Below are 27793 nucleotides of genomic sequence, written 5' to 3' on the forward strand. Positions count from 1 at the left end.
ACTGTTCACTGAGCCCTTGAGCCGCTTGGGCCGGCCCCCGGGGTGAGGCGGCTCACGCGTTCGCTTGCGCTAAGCTGGTTCCTGCGGTTTCAGGACACGTGCTTGGTGCCATTTGAGCAGGCGCGAGGGGCACAGCATTCCTGCGCGAGTCAGGCCATTTCTGTGGGGGAACTGCCCTACTTTTTTTTTTTTTTTAAATATATTTTATTCATCTGGGTAGCTTGAATTGATGGCTAAAATTTAGAGACAACCCCCCCCCCATTCCTCTGTCCCCTGGCCCTTCCTGCTCGGACACCCTCTTCAGCTCAGAGCCCTCAACTCAGGGCTACAATTAAAAACCGTTCCCTGCATGTTCATTCCAGTGGGGCGACCTGTCATGTGCTGACCCTCCCGAGCACAGCCTGGGGGGGGGGGCGGTGGGGGGGGGCGGGCAGCTCCTCGGTCCTCCGAACCTGCAGCTGACTGGCGGCAGGACGTTCTGAGAGCCTTTTGGAAGTACCAGACGGAGGCTCACCCTTGTCCACCTTGTGCACCGCCGCGCCAGGAGATCAGGCACTTACTAAGAGGCTGAAGATAAGGGCCATGTTTTTTGGCCCAAGAGATGCCGAACTACTCCCAACACTCTTCTCAATGTAGTAAACTTGTTCTTCCATCTTTCCCAGAGCTGGAAGAAGGCTCTTGTCCTGTTCCATCAGTATCAAATTGTTCCATCAGCAAACCCAATTTTTCTTTGCTCTGGGGAGGAGCCAGGAGGGGTCTCACCGGCAGCTTTACGAAGAAGCTGTTTAAAGTTGTGCTTGGGCGTCACTTCGTCTTCTCTTCTGATTTCCTATTTTACCTTTTTCCTTTATGCATTTTCTCCTCGGATAACAGCTAAAAGGGACAAGTAATAAGACTCCCTTCAACTTGCGCCCCTGGTCCCTGACTGGGACCGGAGTTCACAGTGACCCACACGCAGCCGAGTGAGAGTGCGCCTCCCCCCCAGCTCCTCCGGACAACATCTCCCATAGGTGCAGTGTCCCTTAGAGACTTCAGCCTATGTACACACTAAATTTTTCCCAATCACATGGGCTGTAAGTGAGAGGTTCTGGTGCTGCAGGCCGCCCATCCGCATCAGTCAGCACGAGCGGGTCAGACGCGCCTACACCCAGGATGCCGACCGTCCCCGGAGCCTGTGCCATCCCCACATCCTGTGTCCCAGCGGGCACTCCGCAGGTGTCAGTGTCTGAGCTCACCTTGTCTTTGTCCAGAGCTGCCTGGGTGACGCTCGCCTGGAGCCGGTCCTCTCCATCGCGCTGCAGATCCTGAGGCAATGCTGCCCCAAGCGCCCCCTGCCCTTGGTCACGACCAGCAGCGCTTACATCTTCCCCGTCCCCGGGAGCGTGGCCCCCGAGCCGCCCCAAGTTCTCGACGAAGGTAAAGTCGGAGGGGGCAGCGGGCTGTGCACCCAGTGCTTGCAGGTTGGCGGAATAGAGTCAGTTGCTCTATGGGCCAACTGTGGTTGTCCAAGAGGCTCATTAAAGATCTGTGTAAAAATACAAGTTTTCCATATCTGGGACAGACAAATACTGAGTTCAGTTATTTTGTCCTTAATTATTAACGGTAGATATGTCTCTTGCTGGCTCGTGAATGCCCATGTATGTAGTTACCTCAGCTGATTACGAAGCCTGGCCCCAAGGTCCTGGTTGAGATCCCCCACTCTACTGAATGGTTCTGGAATAAGTTTTCCCCTGAGGATAAAATACAAGTAAAACCATTTGTTCTTTATCACCCCAGGCTAGCCCTGCTAGAATATTTGAAATGTTGACCCAATTGCCAAGCTTTTTGTTGAGATGAATCTGGTGCTTTTTAACCCTTTCTTCCCGGGGCCAGATTTTCCAAAGGCATCATCTTGCCTTAGTTGCCCTGGGTGCTTTCTGTGGACTGTTGTTTTATTTATTTACGTCAGTCTTCTCTGAGCATATTTTAATTTTATTTTTAAAATTTCCTTACATTGTTGTTCATTTTTGTACTGTATTTGATTTCTCCCCGGAGCTATAGTCCTTAAAAATCTCCCACCATCACTCGCCTTTGAGCCGTCACCATTTGTACACTGTTCTTCTAACTGTGTTCCTTCATATCAAAATTAGAGAATTAGTCCAAGTGCTGAGTTACAACAAATCTTGCATCTATGTGATCTTCACACTCCGGCAGTATTACTTGAGAAAATACCTCCGAATTGAGTAGGAGAAGCCAGAATGGCTTTCACGTGTCATCTCATTTTATACTCAGTGTGGGGCAAGTTCAGACGTCATGATAGAGTGCTCTTACCTGTATGTGTGCACATGATTTATGCCTATCCATAAGCACATTACATGTGCCAACATGTATGTTCCCGTAGGCAGCAGCATGTGTTGTGATGTTGTGCATTTGCTAATAAGCCCCTCGTGAGGGAAAGAAGTACTAACCTTTGGGTGGTAAGAATCCAAATCCAAGGCAGAGGGGAAGCCTCACCCACTGACCTCTTTTTTCCCCCCACACCCAGAGGATTTGGAAGACGATGGTGATGAAGAAATGGACAGAGACTCAGATTCTGAAGATGTGAAAGAGGAAGTAGGTAGACCAGCTCTCTCCCATAGTGATTTCCACATTCCTGGTTTACAAGGGAAGATGCCACTCGCTGTGTTCCACAATTGCCTTGTTCTTTTTGCTTCCACTAGAGGCCCGGCAAATAGTGATGCTCTGTAGATGACAACTGCTGTTACTGATTTCCTAGTTGTCATTTTTATCTCGATAGGTCCAGTACAACGTCGCATTGTAAGCTCAGAGGCTGTCCGTTACTGAGACGTTGCTGCTGTTCTCTCAGGCTAAGTCTTGGGGAAGGCGCTTGATGCTTAGGGTTGGGGTATTTAATAAGTGTGAAAGAGACTGAAGCTTTTCTAGGAAATTCTTTGTGGTCAAGCCATCTTCCATTCACTCCTCTGATCTACCCGCTCTGCACAGAACCCAGCTTGGCAGGCTTCTCGCCTTTGATCTGCGAGGGAGCTCACTCTGGCCAACAGGGAAGCAGGGCCCTCTAGTCCAGATCCCGTGATGACCGTATTCCAGAGCCAGGGTCAGCAAACTTGCTAGGACAGGACAGGCAGTGATTGGCTGGGCATTATGGACCGTACGGTCTCTGCCACAACCATTCACCTTTGTCGCTGAGCACGACAGTGACCACAGTATGTGGCCACTTTATTGACAAAAACAGGCATAGTTTGGTGAGTGATTTACCAAATCTCTTGGCACACTGGACTGGATAATCCTTTGTTGTGGGTGGGGGTGACCTGTGCATTGTAGGGAGTGCGGTGGCATCCTGGGCTTCCACCCAGTAGATGCTAGTAGCACCCCCTCCCCCAACTTTGTCCTCCAGTCACGGACCAAAAATGTCTGCAGGAATTACTGAAGGTTTCTGGGGCACAAAAGCACCCCTGCTTGAGAACACTGATAATCTGTGTATGGGGTCCAGTTCCATCTTCTTTTCCTTTTGTGAATGTGGACTTGGACAAGCCCCTTCAAGTTATTGTTCCTTCATTTTGTGAAAAATACAATTGAGATGTAAATGCTACTGTTTTTAACATCCTGGAGATAAAACCTGAGTTTAAAAAAAATCCATTGTGTATACATGTATGTATGTATGTGTCATCTGTCTGTCTTTCTCTGGCCCCCTCCTTTCTCACTTCCTTACTCCTTAGCTTCCTTTCTACCTACCTATGTAGATGGAAAAAGACTTTTGAATTCTCTGTCATAGTAATCACTCACCTTGTTGATGGTAGCAGCAGTTGCAGAGAGATGACTGAGCTAGATCTCTAGGTCATGACTGCTATTGACACTGCGGTGTTCTCAGAGTTTTGTTGATAAATAGAATCATTTCTGAAGTCATCAGAGCAAATTGGTGCTTCGCTGTGACTTGGCGGTGCTGGCCTATGAAGTACTTGCTGAGTTATTTGAATAATACTGCCTGCTGCAGTCATTCATCAATGCCACATCCCCTCCCCTCTTGCTCGCTCTTTGATAATGGAATGTCTGATGCCGAGTGTCAGTCGCCTCTTGTATCTGATGTGCAGGGACAGGCTGCACACTGCTGCCTTACATCACACAGCTTGCAGATACTCCCCCCAGTCCCCACTCTGCAGATGGTGGTGGGATAGGCAAGAGTGTAGCTTAAACAAATAAGCAAATCCCGCTGGGGAAAGAAACACAAGACAGATTGGTGAGGGCCTGGAAACTATTCATCAAAGGCCTTCAAGCCAAGGAGAAGACGGGAAGTCAGCGTGTGAGTTGTAGGAAAACTGAGGGCCATGGGGATCGGGCCTTCACGGTTGCTGGGGGCGGGGTGTGTGTGTGTGACTACTGCTGCAATGAACAGGTTGTCCTGGTAACCCAGCTGCCTTTGCTGCAGGAGATGTGGGCAAGGTGTCAGGAGCGCTTGCTTGTTCCCGCTTACAGAACTAGCTTAGGCCTTGAACTTGTGGTTTTTGCATTTGAAAGTTTAGTTAATAATTGAGACCAGCCTCTTAGCATGATTAAAGGAACTTTTATCTGTTGAGGGTCTTGCGTGTGCAAGTCAGGTGCTGTTCTTGGATGGCAAACTCCATGTCCACATAAGGAGAGAGAAACTTTCAGCGGGAACAGGGGGTGTTGGCCATGTTGTCACCTTGGACACAGCCATCAAATTTGGAGAAGCCCTGAGAAGAGGTGGATAAGCAGTGCAGTCAGTGTGTGTCCTCTCCTCCTTCCTTTCTTTCTTTTTTAAGTATTCTCAGGTGCTTTGACTGTTTTCTGGCACTTTGGACGTGACTCGTGTGAGGCAGCAGACGGGTTAGACAGACTTGCATCCCACAGGATGCCAATGCTACACAGAACAAGAAGGCATGGTCTTTATGTTTAGGGTGTTTTCCAGCTGGTGAACTTGGAATTGTCCCTGCCATGGTTCAAATCCCACCTTCAGAAGGCCGGTGAACTTGAGTCTAAGACTGTGAACAATCAATATCTGAAGGAGAAGGAAGGGCCAGAAAATATTCTTTGAATTACCTGGACACCAGCATCCCAGACTGGGTAACTGTGAGGACTCACAGGTTGGCGGCCCGTTCCTAAATAGATATACATGGTATTTATAGGAAATGCAGAAGAAGGCAACCCCCACCACCACTCCCCATCCCCCCACCCCCATCCCCCGCTACCTGGAGATTCAGAGAACAAGATACAAATCGTTGGGGACTGTAATTCTCTTGCAATGACTCTGCCTTGCTGTGTGGACAGAGCATCATAGCTCAAGTACATAAATGAGTGGGCATGGCTGTGTGCTAATAAAACTTTATTTACAAAACCAGGCAGTGGGTCACCATTGGGCTGCCTTGCTCCAAACTCAAATTGGTCACCCAGGCACAGGCGCAAGGGTTAGGCGCCAGCTCGCAGGTCACGCGACATGACCTACTCCAGACTCAGCAGCCACTTGTGGGGGAACTTTCCAGGGTCTGCTAGATTGTGCTTTCATTGACACCACCCTGAGGCATGGCTGGGCCGCCACAGAGAGGCAGAGAAGAGCAGGATGGAGCTGGCGGGGGCAGAGTGGTAGAGTCTCCATCCGGGGTGAAGGAGTTGGGGCCTGGTGTGCCCTGTGTCTGAAAAGACCATTCCAGCGGCCTCCTGGGACTTTCTGTTAATGTAAAGCTTGGAAGAAAATGGCCTAAGAAGGAGGGAATATTGCCTTTTACTTTTCCCTTGGATCAAGAATATAAACATTTATTTTCCCCATTTATTTGATTTAGGGAAGAGTAATCCAGACTTTCAGGGCTGCCACTTCAGGTTTTCCCTTAATTAACCCACTCAATACCTAAACCTCAGTAAGCCTCAGTTTTCCTCAGTAAGCCAAGGAGAGACAGATGCAGACAGGGACGGAGTTGGCTCATTCTCAGTAGCGTTTCTTTGTGAAATTCTATAACCTTCGGGAAATGCAGAAGTGTAGAGTGAAAGCTCACCATCGCCACTAAGCTGTTACCCAAGGATGGTCTAGAAGAAAAGGTGAAGGGGCTGGGATTACTATACACAGTGAAAAAAAAAGACAGAGGGTGACTCGGTACACTGGTAAGTGGACGGAGGGAAAAAGATCCAGCAGGAGGCCACATGCACGCTCCCGAGTCCGGGCTCTGGTCTCCTGCCCCCGCCCGCTCAGAGCTTTGGCCGTCTTCAGATGGAAGCTGTTCCTTCTAGCAGGAACCCTCACGCAGGTGTTCACACAGCTGGCTGCTATGTCATTAGTCTGGTCAACACGCCACGTCCTCGGGGAATCAGACCATCCCACCCAAACAGGGTCTGTCCCGCGCTCAGCCACAGCCCTGTCACCCCCTTTCAATATTTCCATGGCAGATATTCATTTTCTGTCTTCCTTCTCTCCCTGGAAGGCAAACTCATGAGAAAGAGCCTGTACTTGTCCCATCATCACTAAAGGCAGAGTCTGCACATCCTAGGTGCTCATTAAATGTCTGTGACGCGAGGGAAGCATCTAAGTGGGAAAGGTAGATGGATGGATAGGCTCCATAATTACAACCATAATTACAATTAGGTTGACGATAGCGTGATGAGGTAAAATGATGTCTTTCATGTGATTCTTTATTGTTTATAAAGATCATCTCATTTTATATAAATTATAATTCGTGCTGAGGGATGACAAATAGACATAAGTGCCAAGTACAGTTTTGTGCATCTCCCTTCCTTTCCTGTCAGAAATCCAGCCTGACACACGAGGCTCCCCTCTGTGTGGCCAGCACGCTCACGAAGGGTGAGGGTGTCCCGGGGTCCTGAGAGTCACACAGGCAGGCCCATTTTCACATTTCTCAGGGTGGCTTTCTTGTTGGCCACGTTTCCCCAATGTTCCATTGCAGGATGATGACTTGGAAACAGATGTGAGCAAGTTGTGTTCCAAGCCTGGGCTTGACCGTCCTGAAGAGGAATTGAAGCAATATGGAGCAATGTGTCTTGAGCTTTCCTGTAGCTTTGAGGTAGGACATCTGCTGTGTTTCTGAGCCTTGGTGATACATGATGGTTTCTCGTAGCACCTGGGAGCCAAACAGAGGTCTCCAGATGGAAAATATTGCTCATCAATAGCAATCTGCTGCTGAACTTCTGAAAGAGAAGTAGAAGTCTAAGCAAAAATGTGGAAAAGTTGCCGTACACGCAAGGTCCTGAAATCTGACACCCAGCACCTAGGGTGGAAGTAGGATGAAGGCCCACATTGTCCCCTCTTGTCTGGTGGGCATGTGTCCTGTCCCCATGTGCAGAGAAAACACAAAGATTCTTGATTTAATTGTTCCCTCATCAAGTGCTCGGTGGCCTTCTGGAGGCGGCTGGCCTGATCCCTGGCCTTCTGTGTTAGTAGAATGGATTGAGATCCTCACAGCTGGTGATGTTGACCCATGGACTAGTAGCCGCCACCAAGATTTTAGACTTGTCTTTTGAACATCGTTACTTTCTTACAACTCTTCATAAATCATGAATTTGGCCATGGCTTAAGGTTCAAGCTAAGTCACATGTGGAGAGGAGGTGATACATTCTGTTTCTCTCTGGAAGACAGAAGGGGGATCAGTGGGTAAAGGTCTTAAGGAAGGAAATTTCATTTCAATGTAAGGAAGACTTTTTAAATAATCAGAATGATCCTTCACTGCTAGGCACCGACTCGGGGTGGTGAAGCCCCAATGAAGGAGATTGTTCCACCAGCCTGTGGCTTACAGGGTACTAAGAGGCGTTCCATGCATGCACAGAATTATAGGGGGCCACTCACACCCTCCCCAGTGCGAGTTTCTGTGGTTCTGCCATTTATTTGATTCTTGAAAGTTAGCCTTCCCCTGATTGACCTTGAGAAAGGCGCCCAGTTCACAGGATTTCTGCTGAGTTCGTGCCTAGGAGGTGAGAGTAGGGCTCGCGATGTGCCCCTCCCTGGAGGAGACTGACATATTCCTTTCTACTTTAAACTGAAGGAATTGGAGCGCAGCCCTGGCGATGATTTCAAGGTTGAAGAGACTCAGCATGTCAATCACCAGCACATTCCCACTGCCACCTCCCCCACGCAGCAGTGCCTGACCCCGGACCAAGGCTCCCGGGGGCAGGAAAGAAGAGACACAGTCCAGACTTCCCTCCTTAGCAGGGCGAAGACTGGGCGGTCCACCATGTACCATGCCTCCAGAAAGCGGCCTGCCGTGAGCCCAGGCCAAAATGCACAGCCCAATGGTCTTGGGAGAGACCCTTCTGCAGATGAAACCCATGACATTCAGACTTCCCTCCGAGAGGATGCTTGGGACGTAGCTGAGATTTTCTGCCCAAGCATCAGTGCCTCCTTTCCTAAGGAGGACAAAGGCATTTCCTTCTCCACTAAGCCTGGAGAAGCGACCGAAGTGATAGATGAACTTCTGAAGATGCCCCCCAAGCCCATCCCCTTCCACGACCCCTATCTGTATATGGCCAATGCTAGAAGAACCAGGTCGGTGGCTGACTTCACGATGCTGGCATTTCCTGATCTCTGGGGACACTGTCCACCTCCCTGTGCCCAGTCTATGCTGGAACGTCAACACGGAGTGCAAAGGTGATGGTGATCTGGAAGTTATATACCTTCTCTTTCCCAGTAATTTTATAGGTGGGGTGTCTGGTACAAATAGCTCTGCTACCTCTGGAAAGCAGGCACCAGTCAGGACACATTAGAGCGCACTTGGCAGTGTTTACCAAACATAGACCTCTGTCTCTGTGCAGGTGTGGGTAGGAGCAGGCATGCTTTCCTGAGAAAGGACCCCTCTGGTGGTCCACTGTGATATGTGGGTCCATGTCCTTTGCAAATGACTGTGTCAGGAGAGAGAACCCAGTATCTCCCAATCCTGGGATCATTCCTCAAGGGAAGAGTCTCAGGAACAGATGAGGATGGATGATCTGGGATCCCGTCTTCACTGCAAGTTGTTGTCTGGTCTATTGTTATGAAGGCGAAGTGACAGGCTTTCCCCCAGGGTTACCATACAGAGCCTGGTTGGCTGGGAGACAAGTCTTACAGTCTCCTTGGGAACTGGTGGGAACTGGTGCATTCTCCAGGGAAGAATGATGGGTGACAGAATCCCAGAAAGCAGGAAAGGGAGAGTTGCCTTTTCTTCAGCATGGTGAGGGTAAAACAAAGATTTCTAAAGCAAAGGGAAAAATTAATTTCCCTGTATTAAAGAAAAAAAAAATGAGCCTGCATATGTAAGCCAGAGGAGCAAAGCGTGATGGTGCAAAGTTCCATTCACTTTAAGGTGTTCCAGCTTGCCAGTAAATCGGGACTGTGCTCGTGGCTCCTGGCCAGCATCGCTGACCTCACCCTGTGCAGTATCTGCCCTGGGGAAATTGCTAGGAGCCCTCTCAGGACCCACCCAGCTCTGGCTCCCCGAGAAGAACATCTTCCCAGTGTCCGCCCCACTTGCCTACCTGTTCCTCTCCCTTTCCCCACCCCAACCCAGAGACTTGGACGGGACATTCACCACGGGGGTGGGGCTGAGGGTGGGGGTGTCTGAAAGGGCCCAGGGCTCCCGCCCTCCCCTTTACTGAGATCTCCCAGACACCGACCGGCGTTTCTCTGACAAGACAGACCGCAAACCGTGCAGCCAGAGCCCCAGAAGTGACTCAAGAGGCTGGAGGCGTCTGGGAACCTTCCAGATCTTGAGCTAATAGCCAGCAATCCTCACGCCTCCCTCGAAGCCGTCTCGGCACCAAGAACCCCTTAGTCTCACTCACATCCAGACGCTTTCAGTCCCTCAGCCCAATGCTCTTGACAAAACCCTTCTAGTCAAGAACCCTCTCTCTAAAACCCAGCTTCGCCCCGCTGCTCTGCGCGGCGGCAAGCGGAGGACGGAGGGCGGCGGGCGGCCTGCGGGGGAGGGAGGGCAGTGGGCCTGCGTCCTTGCCACGCCAGGCGGGGGCGCTCTTCAGCTTCCCTGGCGCCGGCTGAGCCTCTGAAGGCCCCTGAAGCGAGGACCGGCCGCCCCTAAGACGTTTCCTCTTCTCTCCAGGATCAAGATACTGGAGGATGTGCGGAGGCTGATCCAGCCAAGCGATGTCATAAATCAAGTTGTTTTCAGCCTAGACGAGCCAGGGTAGGTGGGCTTGCGCTTCTCGGCCCGGGTGGGGCCAAGGGACCCGTGGTCTGTTAGTGTCGCGGGAAGGGGCGGCCTCACCGTAGCCCCCGTGTCCCCGAAACACCCGTGAGGGCTGGGGAGCGGTGCGGGGGGCCTTGGGCCAGACCCGCGGAGCGTGCTGGGGACCAGCGGAAGCCGCGCCCGCCTCCTGTCTCCCCACAGCCCCCCGCAGGACGCCGCTTCCTCCTGCTCCGACGGCTTGCGCTTCTTCTCCGGGTTCGAGTCGGGAAACCTCCGCAAAGCCATCCGCGTGCGCGAGTAAGTAAGGGCGGCGCCGAGGCTGTGGCCACCCCTCCCCTGGCTCCAGGGGCCTCCCGGGGCACCTGCTGTGCCCCAGCGGGAGCGCTGCCACGCAGCCAGGCGCCCGGGGTGACCGCGGCCCGCGGCCAGCACCTCCCAGCCCGCGGCCAGGGCCAGCCGGTGGGGCCCTGAGGAGCCAGCCCCTCGGCGCATCTTGCCTTTCAACCCGTGGGCCTGTTTTCTGGGCCGCAGTTTGCGGAGAACGTGTTGGCCGTTTGCTTGCGATGACTCCGGGCTGTTTCAGGGGCTGCTGGGGGCGCCCCCCCCCACCTTTGCACGCGCGTGGCCCTGCCTCTGTGGGCTCAGGAGGAAGGCCCCTGGCCCCCCGCGGTGAGTGAGTCAACCTCCAGTTAGGGGGCGCTGGTGCTGCCCCCCACGAACCCGCCAGCCAGCACCAATGGGCAGAAACGGGTCTCACAGGCCAGAGAACCCTGGTGTGGACAGCCGGGAAGGGTGGACAGGAAACAGATCTCCAGAGGCACGAGAGACATCGGCCTTGCTGCCTTACGGGTCTTTGTGCTGTAGCAGTAGAAAGAAAGAAAATTAAAAGAAGAGAAAAGAAAAGGCAATGTTTCTTTTTACTGGCACAGTGAAATAGAGATTTGAAGAAATTATAACCGGCTGTTCTTGAAGAACTTCGGAGTGTTACTGTTAGGATAATAAGGACCTTTTGAATCCTAGTAACCTGCGGGGTGAGTGCATTGCCTGTGCCAGTGTTTAGCACCGGATTTGAGACCACCGCACAACTAAAGATTACAGGCGAACCAGAGTAAGTGAATAAGTGACAGGGGCAGAGGCTGTTGCTGTCTGCCAGGGCGAGGTATAAAACTGATCTTTCGTGAGTGAACTCTTGGCAACGACAGCCAGGCACAGGCCTGGTGGGTCAGGGGATGTGGCCGGGACACTCAAGGTGGGGCCCTGAGCGAGCCTGTCAACGACGGCAGGGGCACGCAGGCCAGCGGGCTGCCGTGAGTTAGGCTGCCTGACGATCGGCGAGCGGTCAGTCAACGAGCACTGTCAGGGTCATTTTGAAGTTTTTCCCTGGGGGACACGAGCCTTTATTTATTTCTGTGAAATACGGCAAGAGAGCCAAACATTTACAGCAAATACAAGCTGGGGTGCTTGGCCTGGAGAAGGGAAGACTCGTGGCGAGGCTCCTCGCCCCCCTCTTCTGTTGGCGTTGCCAACTTAGCTTCTGGCGTGTTCAGTCTCCAGGAGAGGGCTCAGGAGGAGCCGACGAGTGGGACGAGAGCCAGGCAGGCCGCGCCTGGGTCGCTGACCTGGGCAGAAACTTCAGTCAGCCATTGCGTTGAGGGGAGCGGAGCCCAGCTGCAGCAGACAAACCATGTGCAGGCGAGGAGTTCTTGTGATCGTGTTTTGGCGCAAACATGTGGGCAGCATGAGGGTCCCAGGCCTCCCTGCTGGGTAGTGTGGTCTTCGCCTCTTCTAACGAGCAGCGGCTGCAGGGTGTTGCGGAGGAGAAGTCATCAGGAGCCCATCAGCCAGCTCTGCTGTGCCATGTCTCACACAGATCTCTGTCCTCCCAGAAATCTCAGTGTGCCACGCCATTCACCAGGGGTCCGGAGTGGGTGAATGCGGGCAGACCAGGGCACATAGATCGCCCCATTTGGAAAGCAGCTCGAGAGGGCTGGGGCAATACTGCTCTCCAAGACAGAAGAGCCTGGCAGCAACGTTAAATCAAAATTGCATTATTAATTCTGTTGCTAAGACTGCAAAGTCATGGCTTTTGGAGACACTGAGTGGGGGCAGATGAGCCCCCGGGGTACTGGAGATGCCCTGCACCTGCTCTCGGTGGTTGTCAAGCAGGCCTCTTCAGAGACGTTTAACTTCCACCGACTAAAATTCACTCCTTAACGTTTGTGCACATTACTGCCTATGTGTGGTAGCAGTTAAAAAGGGGCAAGATGAGCAAATAACCCCGCGCTGCTAGTCTAGTTCTGGCCGGGCCCTCTGCTGGGATTTACGTGCACACACTATCAGTCTCTGCAAACAGCCCTCAAGTTTAGGCGCTGTTTCTAGTTTCCAGAGGAGGAAACGCGGGCTGGAAAGTAATGTCTAGCATCAAATAGCAATGGCATATCCGACCAGGTGTGATTGTATTTTCCCTGGGATGGAGCGCACATGCATTTTTTTTTTTAAAGATTTATTTATTCATACAGAACTGGGGCACAGGCCAGAGATGCGGAGGGTGAGAGGATTCACCAGGATCAGAGAGGGGAGCAGAACAGGCAGATCGACGAAGCTCACTGCTGAGGGGAGCAGCGGGCGGGTCAGGAGAGGTCTGCCGCGCCATGTGGTCACCTCCGGGGCAGGCGGGGATCGAACTCATGCGGAAGCGGCTTAAGCTTCTTAGTGCTGTGCTTTAACCGCTGCGCCACCAGGGAGGGCCCGGCACATGCATCTTTCTAGCTGGCGAGGAACTTCATTACAACCCAATAAAAGGTTTGCTACACTTGTGTGTAGCTGACTCTTCTAATACGGAGAAGCTGTTCCCCGCCCCTGGGCAGCCTTGGCCTTGTCCCACAGCCTGAGCTCCCCACCCGCTGAGCTCCTGGGTCTTGGGCCTGTCATCCAGAAGCCGCGTTGTGCAGAGTTTCAGAACTGGGAGTCACCTTCGAGACGCTCAACTGTCGTGCTTGCTCCCGACCTGGCAGGTTTGAATACGACCTGCTGGTCAACGCTGACGTGAACAGCGCCCACCACCAGCAGTGGTTCTACTTCCAGGTGAGCGGCATGCGGGCTGCCGTCCCCTATCGCCTCAACGTCATCAACTGCGAGAAGCCCAACAGCCAGTTCAACTACGGTATGAGCTCTGGGGATGAGACGGCAGCGCCAGGGGCTGTGCCGGCTTTGGGGGTCTGATGAGTACCCGAAGCCCTGCTCAGGCTCCAGACAGACTAGAAGTTGGGCTCACGCACTTTGGTTTGCCAGGGGTGGCTAGATGGTGGCCGAGTTGTGGCAAACTTCTCTCTCCCATGGAAATCCTCTCTGCCATACGCTCTCCCTACTGTGTATCACTTTCTATTCCTTCCTGGCTCTCTCGCTCCACCTTGAACCTTTTTGAGGTCTGCGAGTTCTCTTTCTCATTTCTTCTCTCTATCTCCTGACCCTCACAGTAGCAAATGCATTCACCAGTTTGTGAAGGACAGAGAATGGGATAATCCAATTGGACAACAGATTCACACTCTAGACAAACTCTGGGGGAAGCTTATATTCTCTTGAGCCATTTTAGAAGGGACATTCAAGGGACAAAGATTAGCTAGGTGCTCATATTTGCTTTGAAAATTTTGAGGAGTGGGGAATTCTGCATGCTCTGGCTGATGCACTGAAGGTTTGTACAAGGAATATTCCAAGACTCTGAGGTCTAAGTATAGGCCTCTGGCTGTTTCACTTGGCTCTTGACAGTGTAGAAAGAGAACATGATCGTTGACTCTTCGTTCACTTTGGATGGCTTTTGTAACAAACTGTCAAATATTTGGTGGCTTCAAAAGATGAATTAATCTCTTATATTCTGGAATCCAGACCTCCAGAATCAGTTTCACCTTGTTCAAGCTCAGTTCTGGCAAGTTCATGCTCTCTCTCTGGAGACTCTAAGGAGATGGAGATGGAGATTCCATTTCATTTTCCTTTCCAGTTTTCAGAGCAACTGCCCTTGTACTCCTCGGCTTCTGGCACCTTCCTCTCTCTTTCAAGATGGCTGCCTTCAGGCCCTTCTCTGCTTCGGCCTTTGTGTCTCTCCTCTGTATCCAAACATCTCTCTGCCTCCTTCTTAGGCATTTGTGGTTGCACCTAGGCCCTGCCAGGATGGTCTCCCCATTGCAACATCTCATTTTTTTTTTTTTAAGATTTATTTATTTATTTGTGCATACAGAACTGGGGTACAGGCCAGAGGCTCAGGGGCGGTGAGAGGCTTCACCAGAGACAGAGTGGGGAGCAGAACAGGCAGATTGACAAAGTACACTGCTGAGGGGAGCAGCGGGCGGGTCAGGAGAGGTCTGCCGCACCATGTGGTCTCCTCTGGGGCAGGCGGGAATCGAACTCATGCGGAAGTGGCTTCAGATTCTCAGTGCTGTGCTTTAACCCGCTGCGCCACCAGGGAGGGCCGCAACATCTCATTTTAATTGCAACTACAAAATCTCTTGCTATCTGAGACAAACATTCTCAAACCCCAGGTGTTAAGACCAAAATGTATTTGGGGGCGATTTTCAGCCTGTTAAACTGTCTTTTCCCCACGATGAAGTCTCCCTCCCTTTTTGTAGGGATGCAGCCGACGCTGTATTCTGTGAAGGAGGCTCTCCTTGGCAGGCCCACCTGGATGCGGGCAGGTGACGACGTCTGTTACTACAAGTAAGTTAGAGTTTGGTTAGCTTCTTGTCTCTGTGCTTTCATCCTCTCCCCATTTTCTGTGTTGCTCTTATAACCTGAGTAATCTGTGCCTGTCTGTTATCCTGTGGACAGTGTCCAGTATCCATGAGCTGATCTTCAGAAGCATCTAAATAGCACCCACAGTAGACACTAAGAAATACTTTGTGATTTTCTGAAAAGCATCTGTCTTGATTTAAATGCATTAAAACTCATAGACTCACTCTGTGATTAGTGCATCAAGCATTAATCCTTTACCTGTTTCCATTTGTCCCAGCGAACAAAAAGTCTGAGATGTTTTTGTCTGTTCTTACCCATCTCATGCTTCAGTTTTAAAGGAGATGAGAATGAATTTGTGAATATTATTTCCTCCCCAACAAGATGATTTTAGGAAAAAACAAGGGCTTTCAAAATTCATTTTCAACATTTTATAAGTAACCAGGTCCATCAATTTATCCTGTAAAGTTGTAATGACATTTAAATTATCCATATCTTTTGATAAAAGAAGTGGGTTCCAGACATGTTAGTTGCTTCTGTATGTATTTTCTTTGGGTGGAAAAGAAAAAATTCAAATTGATAAGACAAGAAATAGGAATTGTTAGGACAGATAGACAACATGTAATTAACTATTAGCTCATTGCTAGATTCTTCTGGAAAATGATGGGTCCCTACTTATTTTCTTGGATTAAACTAAGGCGTATTTTTTTTTCCAGATTACCAGAGGCCCCTAAAAAGCCATCTTTTGACATATTCTAGGATATAGAATTACTATCAGTATTAAAAAGGAGAGTATATACTCGTATGCTCTTGACTTTTGAGGCTGTGAGGATGGCAGCATCAATAGATAGGAAAGGTCGAGAATCATATTGCTCGATCAGACACAAAGGCCCAGGTTGGCAAGGGATGAGCATAGTCTACAAAGGCTGAGCTGGGCTCACGGTCCCTAACAAAGAGCTGGCAGACTTCCATTCGTGACCTATTGGGATGTGGACCTTGGCACTAGTTTCATTATATATATATATATTTAAGATTCATTTATTCATACAGAACTGGGGTACAGGCCAGAGGTGTAGAGGGTGAGATGATTCACCAGGAACAGAGTGGGGAGCAGAACAGAGTGGGGAGCAGATCGATGAAGTCCACTGCTGAGGGGAGCAGCGGGCTGGTCAGGAGAGGTCTGCCGCGCCATGCGGTCACCTCCGAGGCAGGCGGGGATCGAACTCATGAAGAATTGGCTTAAGCTTCTTAGTGCAATGCTTTAACCGCTGCACCACCAGGAGGGCCCACTAGTTTTATTATATATCTTTAGAAAAATAATGAAAGGTGATAATTTTGTGGGTTTTTCATTGACCTACTTGGCAGTTACCCCTTGGAACCCCTATCTTGAGATTCTTAATTTTTTATTTTTTTATTATCCAAAGAGATTTAGACTAAAAATCACCTCAAGATAAGAGAGCTCATGACTTTAGGAAAAAAGGATGAAAACCTAAATTTGGACCTTGGTGTTCAAGGATAATTTCTAGTGTCTTCTGAACATCGTAGCTCAAAATAAAAGTGGATGACCAGCCTGCAGCCCAGATCGGCTCTGGGGCAGAGTGGGAACAGGGGCTCACTTGGCACTTCGCAACCCCACCCAGTGACCTCTTCTACTCAACAGGGCTGCCCCTCTCGCTGGTAGTCAGTGAAGGGCAGGCACAGGACACGAAGAACGTGCTGAAAGGAAAAAGGAGGCGATCCCACATGTCCAAGTGCATAGCTTGGCCTATGGAAAGCCAGCATTCATGTTAATAGCTTTTAGACTCATTAACAAGACAATTGTTATGTGGTTAAAAGGCAACAGAGGGGTGACATGCAAACCATGAATGTATAATGTAATTCACTTTTCATATTCCAGCCATGAGTACCACAGAGATGAATGGATAAGATCGCTGCATTGTAGTGGACTTGTTTCACAATTATTCACCACATTATGTTAACACATTTCCAATAGCGTGGCCTAACAACAGGCTAGTTATGCGTATCTCTGTTCAAACACAGCTCAGAGTCCCTCTCCTTCCTGTGGGGTGCTTGGGCTCAGAGAGTGTTTTTCTGCCTTTTTACCCGTCCCTGTCTTTGTGTTGATCTGCTTTCTAGGATGCCTTTGTTTCATCTTTGCCTTAATGTGCTTGGGTGTGTTAACTTGGGAAAATTTTACCTCTTTATTTCTCTGTCTGCAATATGTCGTCAGAAGCTCAGAAGTTCTATTGTGTTATGACGTTAACTTTAGTGCCACAGTCTCAAGGGTTCTCATGGGTGTCCCAGGGTGTTCACCGTGGGGAAAACCATGAGCCCCGCTCCCTGCGTGTGCCCGTGGGCACTCCGAGGGATGTAGAGTCACGACCTTCCCAGTGATAGCGGTGATGATGATCAAAGCTTTGTGGGTCTGATTGGTACCTGTTAGAATTTGCTCTCCATACTGTTTAATAAACAGCGTGTGCTTCAGTGTATCTATTAGTTTGCAAATTAGTTTTAAGTACTGACTACACTACCACATTCTGTATATTAGAAAATGTGCAAAAGGTTGAGTTTAAATCAACAGGGTGAAACAAATAATAGTTTTAAGTGCTCACCTCATTGTTGGATTTTAATGCTGTTGCTAACTCAGGCCCTGCTGTCTGCTTAGGGCAGGCTCACCACGGACGTAATGCTGAACACAGTCTTTGGATAATTTTGAAAATTTTTGATTAACTTCCCAGATCTTATGAGACTACGTTTACACACATACGGACTCTTTGAGAAAGACCTAATGTTATTAAGGGGAGGGGTTCTCGGTCATGTCTGTCCCTTTACTTTCTTGGTCACTTGTGCTTAAAATTAAATGTTACCATCAGCATCTGACTTCCACGCAGATGAAAAGACCTGACTGGTCTATATTGTGAATTTCGTTGGATTTAGATAATATAAACTGCAAATTCACTGAGGTGCCTTCTGCAGACTTCAGTACCAGAAGATAAAAGCAGAAGAATGAGGGAGGTGGTGGACCACCCCACCCCACTGAGGATCCCCTACAGCTGCTAATGCTGAGCTATGCGCCACACAAGACCACAGATGTCCGTTGTGACGTCTTTTTCAAATCCCAGCCCCAGAAAGCACAGAGAAGCGTCTAGTTTACACTGTTCATCACGGAGGTTGACTCGGATTGTCATATTAAGCCAGACACCTTCGCTTCTTTTCTGTTGCCCAGAGGATAATCAGCTTAAAGAGCAATTCCAAGAGGCTCTCCCTGCGCTTTTGGGCTCTCGCCTTCCCCTGAAGCACCCTTCCCCTTCTGCTCCACCCCTCCCACCCACCTACAGAGCACTAGGGCAAAACATAAAAAGTGATCTCCAGAGGGAGGAACAGAAGTCGGTAGCTTGCTTTTCCAGGCCTCTCACAAAATTAAGCAAGAACAGTCTTAGTTTCCACTTTATTTATATCCTTGTGGCCCGTGGCCCCGCTAACACCCACAGACAGTCCCGCACCTTGCTCAAAGCTCTCCCAGCTTTGGTCGAAAGCGATTTTTGTGCTGAAGGGCACAGGGAGGAAGCCGCACTCAGAGTGGCCATGTAATACACAGCAGCTGATCTCTTCTGACATTTATCTTTGCTTGTGAGAGAAGATGGAGCAGCTCACTCATGAAGACGAATGTCGTACAGGAGCTCCGCCGGCGTGCATCCTGCTGGGGATCTCAGGAGGGAGATTGGTGTTAGAGAGAATATTAGACACGCGCAGGCGCGGGGAGCCAGGCGACTGGGCGGCTCTGCCTTATTAGATCCTGTTAAGTGAAATGATGCGCCTTGTTGGAGAGAGCCATCGACATTATCAGATTATCTTACTCACTCTCCATCTTGGCATTTGCTTATGTCAGGCACACACAGGAAAAAAAAAAATGACTTTCCAGCATATTTTTATGTACAAAATGGAAATAGATTGAATTCATAACTGTGCGTTTGTGTATTTTGTGCCTTGCTTCATTGAGGGCTTTATGATTATAAAAGTGGAGATTCTTTCAAAGATAAATGCCACTCAGGGAGTGGCAAAACAAAGGGAGCCTGCCGACGCTGGGGTGCCTGGGCATTGGGCCTGGCCGCTAGGACTGAGACGACTGTCCGGGACCTGGCAGACCCGCGAGGACACTGGATTTTCTCCAGGCTGCTTCTCCGTGTCCCCGAGCAGACTGAGGAGAGGCCGTTCCTGGCATTAATCCTTCACCCCTCATGGGTGGCGTGACCTTGGCCAAATTATTCCCACCTCTCTGCATCTTAGATTCTTTACCTGTAAAATGGGGGTAAGAAAAATATCTACCCGAAGATGAAATGAAATGAAATAACGTGAAAAACCTTGAACAGTATCCTGTGCATGACAGATGTCTGTTGAATGTCAGAAATTACCATTAATTACCAGGAGAAGTGTCTCAGTGGCTGCAAATTCCAACGGCGTGAGGAACTGGTGATGTGGATCGTATCACTAGTTCTCATTGGTCTGTTTCACATATTTCTGCTGTTTTAGACTCCACACTTGTAGGCAGCCTGATGTACAAAGACCAAAACTTTAAATTCTTACTTGCTGCATAGAATCCAAAGACCTATGTCGTGCCACCCATTCCTAAAAGACGGGAGATATAACGAGAAGAATCTTGGTTTTGGAGTAAGCCTGGACCTGCGCTGAAGCATGCCTAGTTTGCTTGTGTGGAGTTGTTTAGGAGACAGCATTTCCATGCCTGTAAAGTGTTTGTGAGAATACGTACCCTGAAAGGGTATTGTTATGATTAGAGGTAAAATATATTGAACATCTAATTGTTATTCCTGGAGTCTTGGGTCTGTTTAATCTACAATCTTTAACTGAACAGCAGCTGAGAACCGTGTCAAGCGTGAAGAGACACAAAAGAATCAGCATAATTCTTGCCATAAAATGTTGGCAGGGGAGAAGATCATGTGATTGGAATTATATGAAAGGATGGCTATCAGGGAAGACTTCTTGAAAAAAGAAACACTTCAGTCTTGAAGGAAGAAGAGGAGATGGCTGAATAAGGAAGATTCCGCTCCCCATGTGAAGGATGAAAGTGGGACCACTTAAAGTCTGAAGGCTGCATGTCTGTGCCTGCAAACGCCCCTCAACAGAGTCACATCATCATGGGGAGACAAAAATACTGTGTTGACGGGCTCACTCTGACCTTGTTCGGGGTAAATGGAATTGTAGGGGTTGAGTATTTTGCTTTGGAGGTTCATTGCCCACTTCATTAGATCTCGGGAGAGTCTCACTGCAGGCAGAGTCATCTCCCAGCCCCTCCTGCTGCACTGCAGCTCCAACATGGCAGTGGGGTCGCCTGCCGTTGGCTCTTGGTTGGTTCAGCCAGAGTTTAGACCCAGGGGAGGGTTGTGACTGAATCTTCTTTAGCTAAAGTCATCCTAAATGAAGCGACCGATTTTTCTTAAATTCTAACATTCTATAACTGTCCTGGGGATGATTGGCTTATCAGTGGGGAGCTTTCAGTCTTGCCCACCAAAGCACAGGTGTGTGTGTGCAGGTGGTAGGAGAAGGTAGACAACATGTAGCCAAAAGTACCATTCAGTTTCCTGCACTTCTCTTATATGATAGAACCAGGCTCACAGATGCTCAAAGACTAAGAGTCATGCATTCCCGTTCTCTTTCCATTTCGGGTCAGCTCTTCCTCCCGGGGGTGTGGGCTTGGTTGGATTGGAGGGAAGAGCAAGAGGGTGGGGCCTGCCCTGCCCGCCCATTCGCCCGCCTGCTCGCTCCCTCTTCCTGGCACTGCTCTGGGGCCCAGTGGGGGCAGGCTGAGCTTGCTTAGATTGCGAGTGCTGGGATGGGACTTGGGCATCCTGGGTGGCATTGTGAATGGCACTGTGGGCATCCTGAATGGCACTGTGGGCACAAATGAGGCTCATGCCAATGAGATCACCCCATTGATCCTCCATGGCTTCTGCTACTGTTGAGGAAAGATCCAGGCTCTGAATTTGCTCTTTGCAGTTGGTTCTTAGGGGTGTCACGACACTACAGCATGTCTGCTTGCCTTTACATTCATGGGCGTGTGTGTGTGTTTTCAAGGGCTCACACGCATACTCCCAGGGGCCCTCCCTGATCGTGAACGTTCCCACCATGCTGGTGGCCTTCGCCACAGGGGAGGGATCACTGAGAGCACCTGTTGCTGTGGGGTGTAAACAGGATGTGCGTTTGCGGGAGAGAGAGCCCTCCAGCACAACAGGAGGAGAGTACGAGGTAGCTGAGTGCGCCTGGCTTGTTTTCCGGGCCTCCATCAGCTCTGCACCTACTTTCTAATAACCAGAGGCTTAGTTCCGGAGACACTACAGAACTTTGGGGAACTCTGGAGAACATAGACCCCATTAGATGTCAAGAGCCAGATGGCAATGCGGGTGAATGTTCTTTGGAAGTTTCTAGTTCTGTAGCCACAGAGGAAATGGACCCACTGTGTGATGCTGGAGACGGGGGTTGGCTCGTCCTTCCCCGCGTTCCTGGCCCTGTCGCCGACGGGGAAGCCTGAGCCATCTCTCAATTCTGTCTCTCACCCATCCCCAGTGGGTATTTTATACATGTCCAGACCTCCCCAAATAAGGCTGTGAAGTTTGTGTTCTTCTTTTCTGGCTTGCTGGACTTTTCTCTCCTGTGGTCAGGGGTGGCATAAAGGTAGCAAACAGGCAGAAAAGAAAAAGCCACACTTTTCATATTTTTCAAGAACATGTGATCACTACATGATCTTTCTTCCCTCTCCCCCGGTGAAACTCCAGAGCCCGGTGGACAAGGGAGCAGCACTGTAGGATTCAAATGGAGTGGTGCTCCCTGGGCCTGGTGTCCTCTGCATTAGAATATCGCTGCGGGGTCTCTTCTCCCTCTCCTGGAAATGGCCTCTGGGCTCTGAATCCACAGGCGAGCATGACCACAGCGCCAGAACAGTCTTGCCTCAGATGTCCTTCTGGGTGCACCTTACTTTGCTCCTGTTCTCTGAAGGATCAAAATTGGTTCTTCATCTTTGATAAAGGAAAATGTGCATTCCAGTTATAAGACACTGAAGCACGTTTGGGGGACCAATGCATTTGGGGAGGGAAGCGCTGCCTAGTGGGGAGAGCAAAGGCCTTGAAGGCAGGTCTGGGTTCGAGTCCTCCGTGGCCACTTCCTAGCCAAGGCCAAGAGCCTTGGCCAAGTCAAGTTTCCTATGCCCTTGTTTCTTAGTCACACAATGATGAGTGTGCAATCCTAACTGATGCTCCAATAAACACTCTTGGGAGGTGGAAAGGGAAGATGTGATAGGGAGGAAGAATTGGGGTAAGAAGGTGCTTTTCTGCAATAGAACCCCAGAAAAAGCCAGACGACTCCCATTTCCTTCATCCTCCAGCTCCGCGACTCTGCTCTGTAATTCTCATTTTCACCCAGGTGCCGGGGCCTCTGTGTAACAAGAGAGGCGCCCGGGGCGCCATCGGACTGCGCAAATTCCCTCGTGACCTGACTTGGCCATGCCGCTGTTCTCTGTTATGTCTCCCCCAGAGTGCCTCATCAGTACATGACACGCGAGAACATCAGCCTCCAGGACCCGGAGGGGAGCTCCCCGACCCGGCTCACTCTCTTCTCTTCTTTCTTTTTTAGAAATCACTATCGCCAGAGGGCAGCCGCCACCGGGGGAGCGTCTGGGAAGTGCTACTACACCCTGACCTTTGGCATCACCTTCCCGCACAGCGGGGACGTCTGCTACCTGGCCTACCACTACCCCTACACCTACTCGGCCCTCATGGTACGGCCCTCCCTCCGCCCGCCCGAGCCCCTGCTCACCCCCCATCCTGCTGGGGAACCACCCGCCTTCCCAAGGGGGCCGGGGCTTGGAGCCGCTGCCTGGCTTTGTGTTTGCGCGTCCCCTTCCCTGGACCAGGCACAGGGCTGAGGCTGTGGCCAGATACTCTGGGGGTTCCTCCCTGCAGGGTGGGCAGAGCAGTGGGGCGTGGCTCGGGCCTCTGCCTTCTGCCTGGCGCATCTCACTTGGCACGCTGCCAAGTGGTCGCAAATGGCAGGACCCATCTTCTTTAAGTAGCTGTGTGCCCCCCCCCCCAGCAGGTGGGTACTAGGTGATTCCAAATCTTGACACCGTGAATAATGCTGCAGGAACAGGGGTGCAGAGCCCTCTTTTCTACTTCGTGTTTCGTATTCTTCGGGAAAATTCCCAGAAGCGGGCTCGCTGCATCGTCTGGAATGTTGGTTTTGAATTTGGTGAGCCTTCTCCAGGTCGCCCCCCACAGGCTGTGCCCCCCCACTCACTGTTGACCAGGCTGAATCCCCATGCCCTCACGGTTTCCTGTCCTTTGATCATTCAGTGGGTCTGATTTTAAAAGACCCTCAAGTTATACATGAACGGTTAAGATTGGAGAGCGATTGATTATCCAGTGGAAATGGGGTAAAGCATGTGGGTAAGGTGGGGTGCACGTCAGGACATTGCTGCTTCGAAGGGCGTGGGCCAAAGGTAGGAAGATGAAGTTGGCAAACTTCCTGAGTTCATGGGCAGGTGGCCACTTGGGCTCTCCCAGAGGTGTCCATGAGGATGGGCTGGAGGCTGCTCGGGGCTTTTAGGTGGGACAGGAAAGAGTGGCAGCGTCGCACTGAAGCACAGTAAGGAAGGGCTGCAGCTGTGTGAGCGCAGTGCAGCAGAAGTCGGGCCAGGCTGGCAGTTAGCAGTCTGGCGTTCTGCTTCGCCCTGCAAACAGACAAGAACCAGACAGAGTGAAGCAGACTGCTCCGACCCTGCAGTTTTGTGCACCTTGAAAAGGCTGGCGAACTTCCCCTTTACCCTGGCTGTTTCCTGGCCACCTCAAGGATTAAAAAGCCCAACTCCCTTCCAGGTGGCACTTTCATCCTCTGTGTTAATGAGAAATGTTGCTGGTATACTTACAATAACATGTGCCTGTATGAGTGTATTTAACACTTCGCCTGAAGGATGAGCTTCACTATGCGAAGCCCGTGAGGAGGAGGTGGGAAAGATAATGGCTAGACCGGCTTTCCCGCCCGAGGGATGCTTGCTCAGGGGCACGGGAACCGCCCCCCGCTAGGCGGCATCTAAGTCATGCGGCTCGCTGTGGGTGCATCCGTCCTTTCCTCCGGATGCTGTCTTCCCTAAAGAGAGATTTTCACTGTTTTCCAGATTGCAAAAGATACACCACTAGTATTATTTGTGTATCACGCTTAGAAATCTCAGGAAGTTAATCCAAGCAGCACACGACCCGAGCTCTGTTGTAACGAGCCTTGTTGTCATGAAACATGTTCGCTGCCTGGAGGGACCCAGCACAGGGACGCTCGGGCCCCGGCAGCAGCTGGCTTCCTGTCTCGCCTGTGGAATACTGCGCGTGAGAGGTCTCCTGGGGATTGTCTTCTGAAAGCTCGCTTGCCTTTTCCTGTGGGGCGATGATCCATAGGCCCAGGACAGTATTCCTCTCACTTGCTAGACTATCTTAGACCTCCGGATATCTTAGATCTTGATGAGTCTCCGCGGCTGTTAGTATAAAACTGTAGATGTCAGCGGCGCTTGGGAAATGGTCTAATTCACCCTTGCCAGTTATCGATGCCACAGTTGGGCCGGGATCGCCCCCATCTAGCCAAGCAGGGAACAGGGCTGGCCTTTGTGTCCATTCTGGGCCTTTTCTACTTCACTGCAGGAGGATGTGGAAGGAAGTGAGAGGGTCTGTCCTGGCTTCAGACCCACGTCCTTGCTGGCCCTGGCGGCCATGGTGTTAAAACCGCAGTCAGCCTTGGCGGTGCGGGGAGTCCTCAAGGCATCTCTGAAGGCTGAGCACAGCCCTCTGGCCACGTCCCTGCCAGCACGCTGGCCGCTGTGGACGGGAGTCGGCGGAAGGATGGGGTTGCTTACCAACCGCAGCCCCGTCTTCGCCCCGGGATGGGCTGATGGCTTCTTGTTAGCTGCCCCGGAGCCGACTCAGAGTTGAGAATCAACGTGAAAAGCGGGCTGCAGCCGGGCCTGGCTGTGGGAGTTTCACACTTTGAATCCGCTTCGGATCCTTAATGAGTAGCACAGAATAAGAACGATAATTTGTCATTTGAAAGTGAAAAACAGAAAAACTCAAGTTTAGGTTTCACATCTCCAAAAACACATGGTCCTCTCTCGCTTTAAGCCAGTAATTGACTCTGTGACTTCTCTTAAAAAACCTCGTCCTCTCAGCGTGCACAGAAGGAGCACCTTCTGTGAGGCGTACTGGCCATTCTTATGTTTGGACGTGTCTTCAGCAGAAACCGTTTTTCTTCCAACAGATCAGTGATAAATTAAATGTGAATGATACCCCAAGGGCAGAATGAACTGTAGGTTACTTGGGCTTTGTGCTGAGGGGTGGAAAATACATTTCTGGGTGGAATTCACAATTTGTAAATCTCTTGTAATATGGATTATATTTAACGATTACAGACATTTTTATAGCAGACGACATGTACGTTGGATGTTTTTCAACACGATTGCAATTTTGCAACTTTAAAAAATCTTATTATTCTCTTATAATAAGAGAATTAGTATCTGAGCCTTTCAAATTGATATCTTCCAGATGCTTGCCAGGAACTCTGTTGGATAATTGTCCAAATTATAGTATTAAACTAAAACTAAAAGAAGAAATACAGTGTTGTTATAATTAGGAAGCAAGCGAAAGGAATTTTTATTCTTTTAATTCTTTAATTTAATTCTTTTAATCATTTGTGTGAAGCCATCAATAATTACAGTGATTGTTAAAGCATGGTATTAGCAATACTCGTTAAAGCGTTTGCCTTATTTTAGGGATGGCCAGTCGTAGTGGTTGAGAATGGGGTCCCAGGAGAGTTTCTAGGAAAGTTTTTAAAGGGTAAGGCAGTGGAGTCTCACTGAAAGCCTAGAACTGCCTGAGTTGGCAAGGGGCTGGGAAGTAGGACCAGACGCAGGGCCAGATGAGGGGGGGGTGTTTCAGGACTGTGAGGGAGTGGAGTAGGTCTTTCACACGTGGGCCCCGCTACCGTCATCTTTAGAGATGAAATGGAGTGCGGTGGCAGGAGGGGGCAGAGCGAGCGCGAGCAAGCGAGAAGGCCAGTGCACGCCTCTGTATTCTGGCCGCAAAGAATCCGCGCCCGAGGAGGACCGCTGACCCTCGGTGGGCACTCTCGCGCCGGAGCCCCAGAGGCCAGGCCCCGGCAGCGGCCCGGCCGGGAAGTGTTGAACGGGCAGTGCAGCTGCGCCAGGAGAGGTGGAGCGGCGACCCCAAGAAGCCCAGACGGCAGGGCCTGGTCGCCAAGCCGTCGAGGCGCAGACGCTGGGGCAGGCGGCTCCTGAGGTGGACCAGCTGGGCGGGCGCTGGGGTGGGCTTGGCTGGGGGCGCCAGGCACCCATTGACTGTCACAGCAGCAACCATAAAACCTTGGACCTGGGCCCCGTCGCCTTGCTGTGTAGTTAGGGCACGCGAGCGAACTTCCCCAGCCCCGGTTTTCTCACCTGGGAGCTCGGGGGCCTGAAGGTAGGTCCCGTAGGTGGCCGTGAGGGCGAAGGCGCTTGACGGGGGCGTCAGCCAGGTTCCTGGGCGCTGCCGCAACTCCAGACATCAGGGGGCGCTGGTCCTGCCTGGAGGGTGTGTCGCACGCCCATGCCACAGCCCGTAGCACAGTTCACATTATGTGAGCACAGCCACACGAAGGCTCTAAAAAGAAAGCAAGCCGAAGCCTCCTGCTGGTTTTCCAGAGGTGGTGGGTGAAAGTCTTTTTTTCTTTGTTCTTCTCCAGATCATCGGCAGTATCACTTTGTTTTTTAATGGAAGAAGGACGTTAAAACGATCTCTCCTAAATAACTGGCACATGAGTGAGCAGGCCGCGAGAGTCCTATCATTTCCCACCTTTAAAGTGCCCGCCCTTCTCTTGGAGATGGGGCCGGGAGCCGGGCCACTTGGGGGCCCCCTGGAACCTCTCACAGCTCGGCCGGCTGCTGTTTGGCCTACAGGTGTCCCTTGCGGTCCTCGGGGTGGGACGCCCGTTCTCCGGGGAGTGTGTTTAAGTGGCCATGGAGAAGCAGGCGGCGCCTAAGAAGGCAGCCAGCGTCCCCAGGCGGCTGACCGCACAGCGGTGCAGGCCAGGAGCCAGCTCCCGTGGATAGCGCTGGGCCATGCCAGTGCCACCAGCAGGGGCCTGCTGAGGCCAAGCGAAGTTTTTGAGGGACATTGTGCTTTTTCTCATTTTAATTTTTTCTAAGTGCATTCATTTTCTGACATAGTCGCTCAGCTGACGTAGTTGGAGAGAAGTTGGCTCCCCGGCAGGGTAGGCCCGCGGCCCCCCCACCGCCGCATGCTGCGCCCCCACCCCACGGCCCCCCGTGCTGGTCCCTCCCGGCTTGACCCCTCCTCCCGGCCCTGCTGGGGGCCTCAGGTCTGTGGTCAGCTTGGGATCGTGTCTTTTTCCTGGCCTTTTGTTGGGTTTCTCCGTAGTCCACACTTGGAGCGGAGGCTTATTTCATTTTATTTATTTATGTATACAGCGAGAACTGAGGTGCAGGTCAGAGTTATTGGGGGGTGAGAGGATCCCCCAGAGACAGAGTGGGGAGCAGAACAGGTGGATCCACTGAAATGCACTGCTGAGGGGGGCAGCGGGGAAACAGGAGGGGTCTGCTGCGCTCTGGGAGTCCCTCCCTGGCCGGGGCTGGGACTCAGGCCACAGTGGCTGGTGACAGCTTGATTATGCTGAGACAGAGAGGGGAGTTTGAAGGCAGCTGAGAAAGCAGAGGCTGCAGCCTGGCTCAGAGTGGGATTTGCTGCCCTGGGTCCGCGCAGCCAGCAGCTCCCCCCCGCCCACACACACTGGACCCCAGTGCTGTCCTGTTTCGGAACACAAAGCCACCGTGGCCAAAGGGAGCCCAGCAGGCAGCCCAGCGGCACAGGCTAGGACACCTGCAGCTG

The 27793-nt window shown here is 51.1% G+C and overlaps 1 protein-coding gene across 1 annotated transcript in view; it reads left to right on the forward strand.

Moving 5' to 3' along the window:
* Positions 1 to 27793, forward strand: part of AGBL1 (ATP/GTP binding protein-like 1) — a 509246-nt gene that overhangs the window by 93573 nt on the left and 387880 nt on the right. Inside the window, exons 8-16 of the mRNA XM_004692971.2 lie at positions 1251 to 1416; positions 2525 to 2592; positions 6906 to 7022; positions 7998 to 8599; positions 10044 to 10127; positions 10332 to 10427; positions 13145 to 13293; positions 14750 to 14837; positions 22491 to 22635. Coding sequence (XP_004693028.2) covers positions 1251 to 1416; positions 2525 to 2592; positions 6906 to 7022; positions 7998 to 8599; positions 10044 to 10127; positions 10332 to 10427; positions 13145 to 13293; positions 14750 to 14837; positions 22491 to 22635 — 1515 coding nt within the window. The remainder of the gene's footprint in view (positions 1 to 1250; positions 1417 to 2524; positions 2593 to 6905; positions 7023 to 7997; positions 8600 to 10043; positions 10128 to 10331; positions 10428 to 13144; positions 13294 to 14749; positions 14838 to 22490; positions 22636 to 27793) is intronic.

This window comes from Condylura cristata, unplaced genomic scaffold (genome assembly GCF_000260355.1).
Source record: "Condylura cristata isolate star-nosed mole 26May11 unplaced genomic scaffold, ConCri1.0 scaffold00035, whole genome shotgun sequence".
Lineage (NCBI taxonomy): Eukaryota > Metazoa > Chordata > Mammalia > Eulipotyphla > Talpidae > Condylura > Condylura cristata.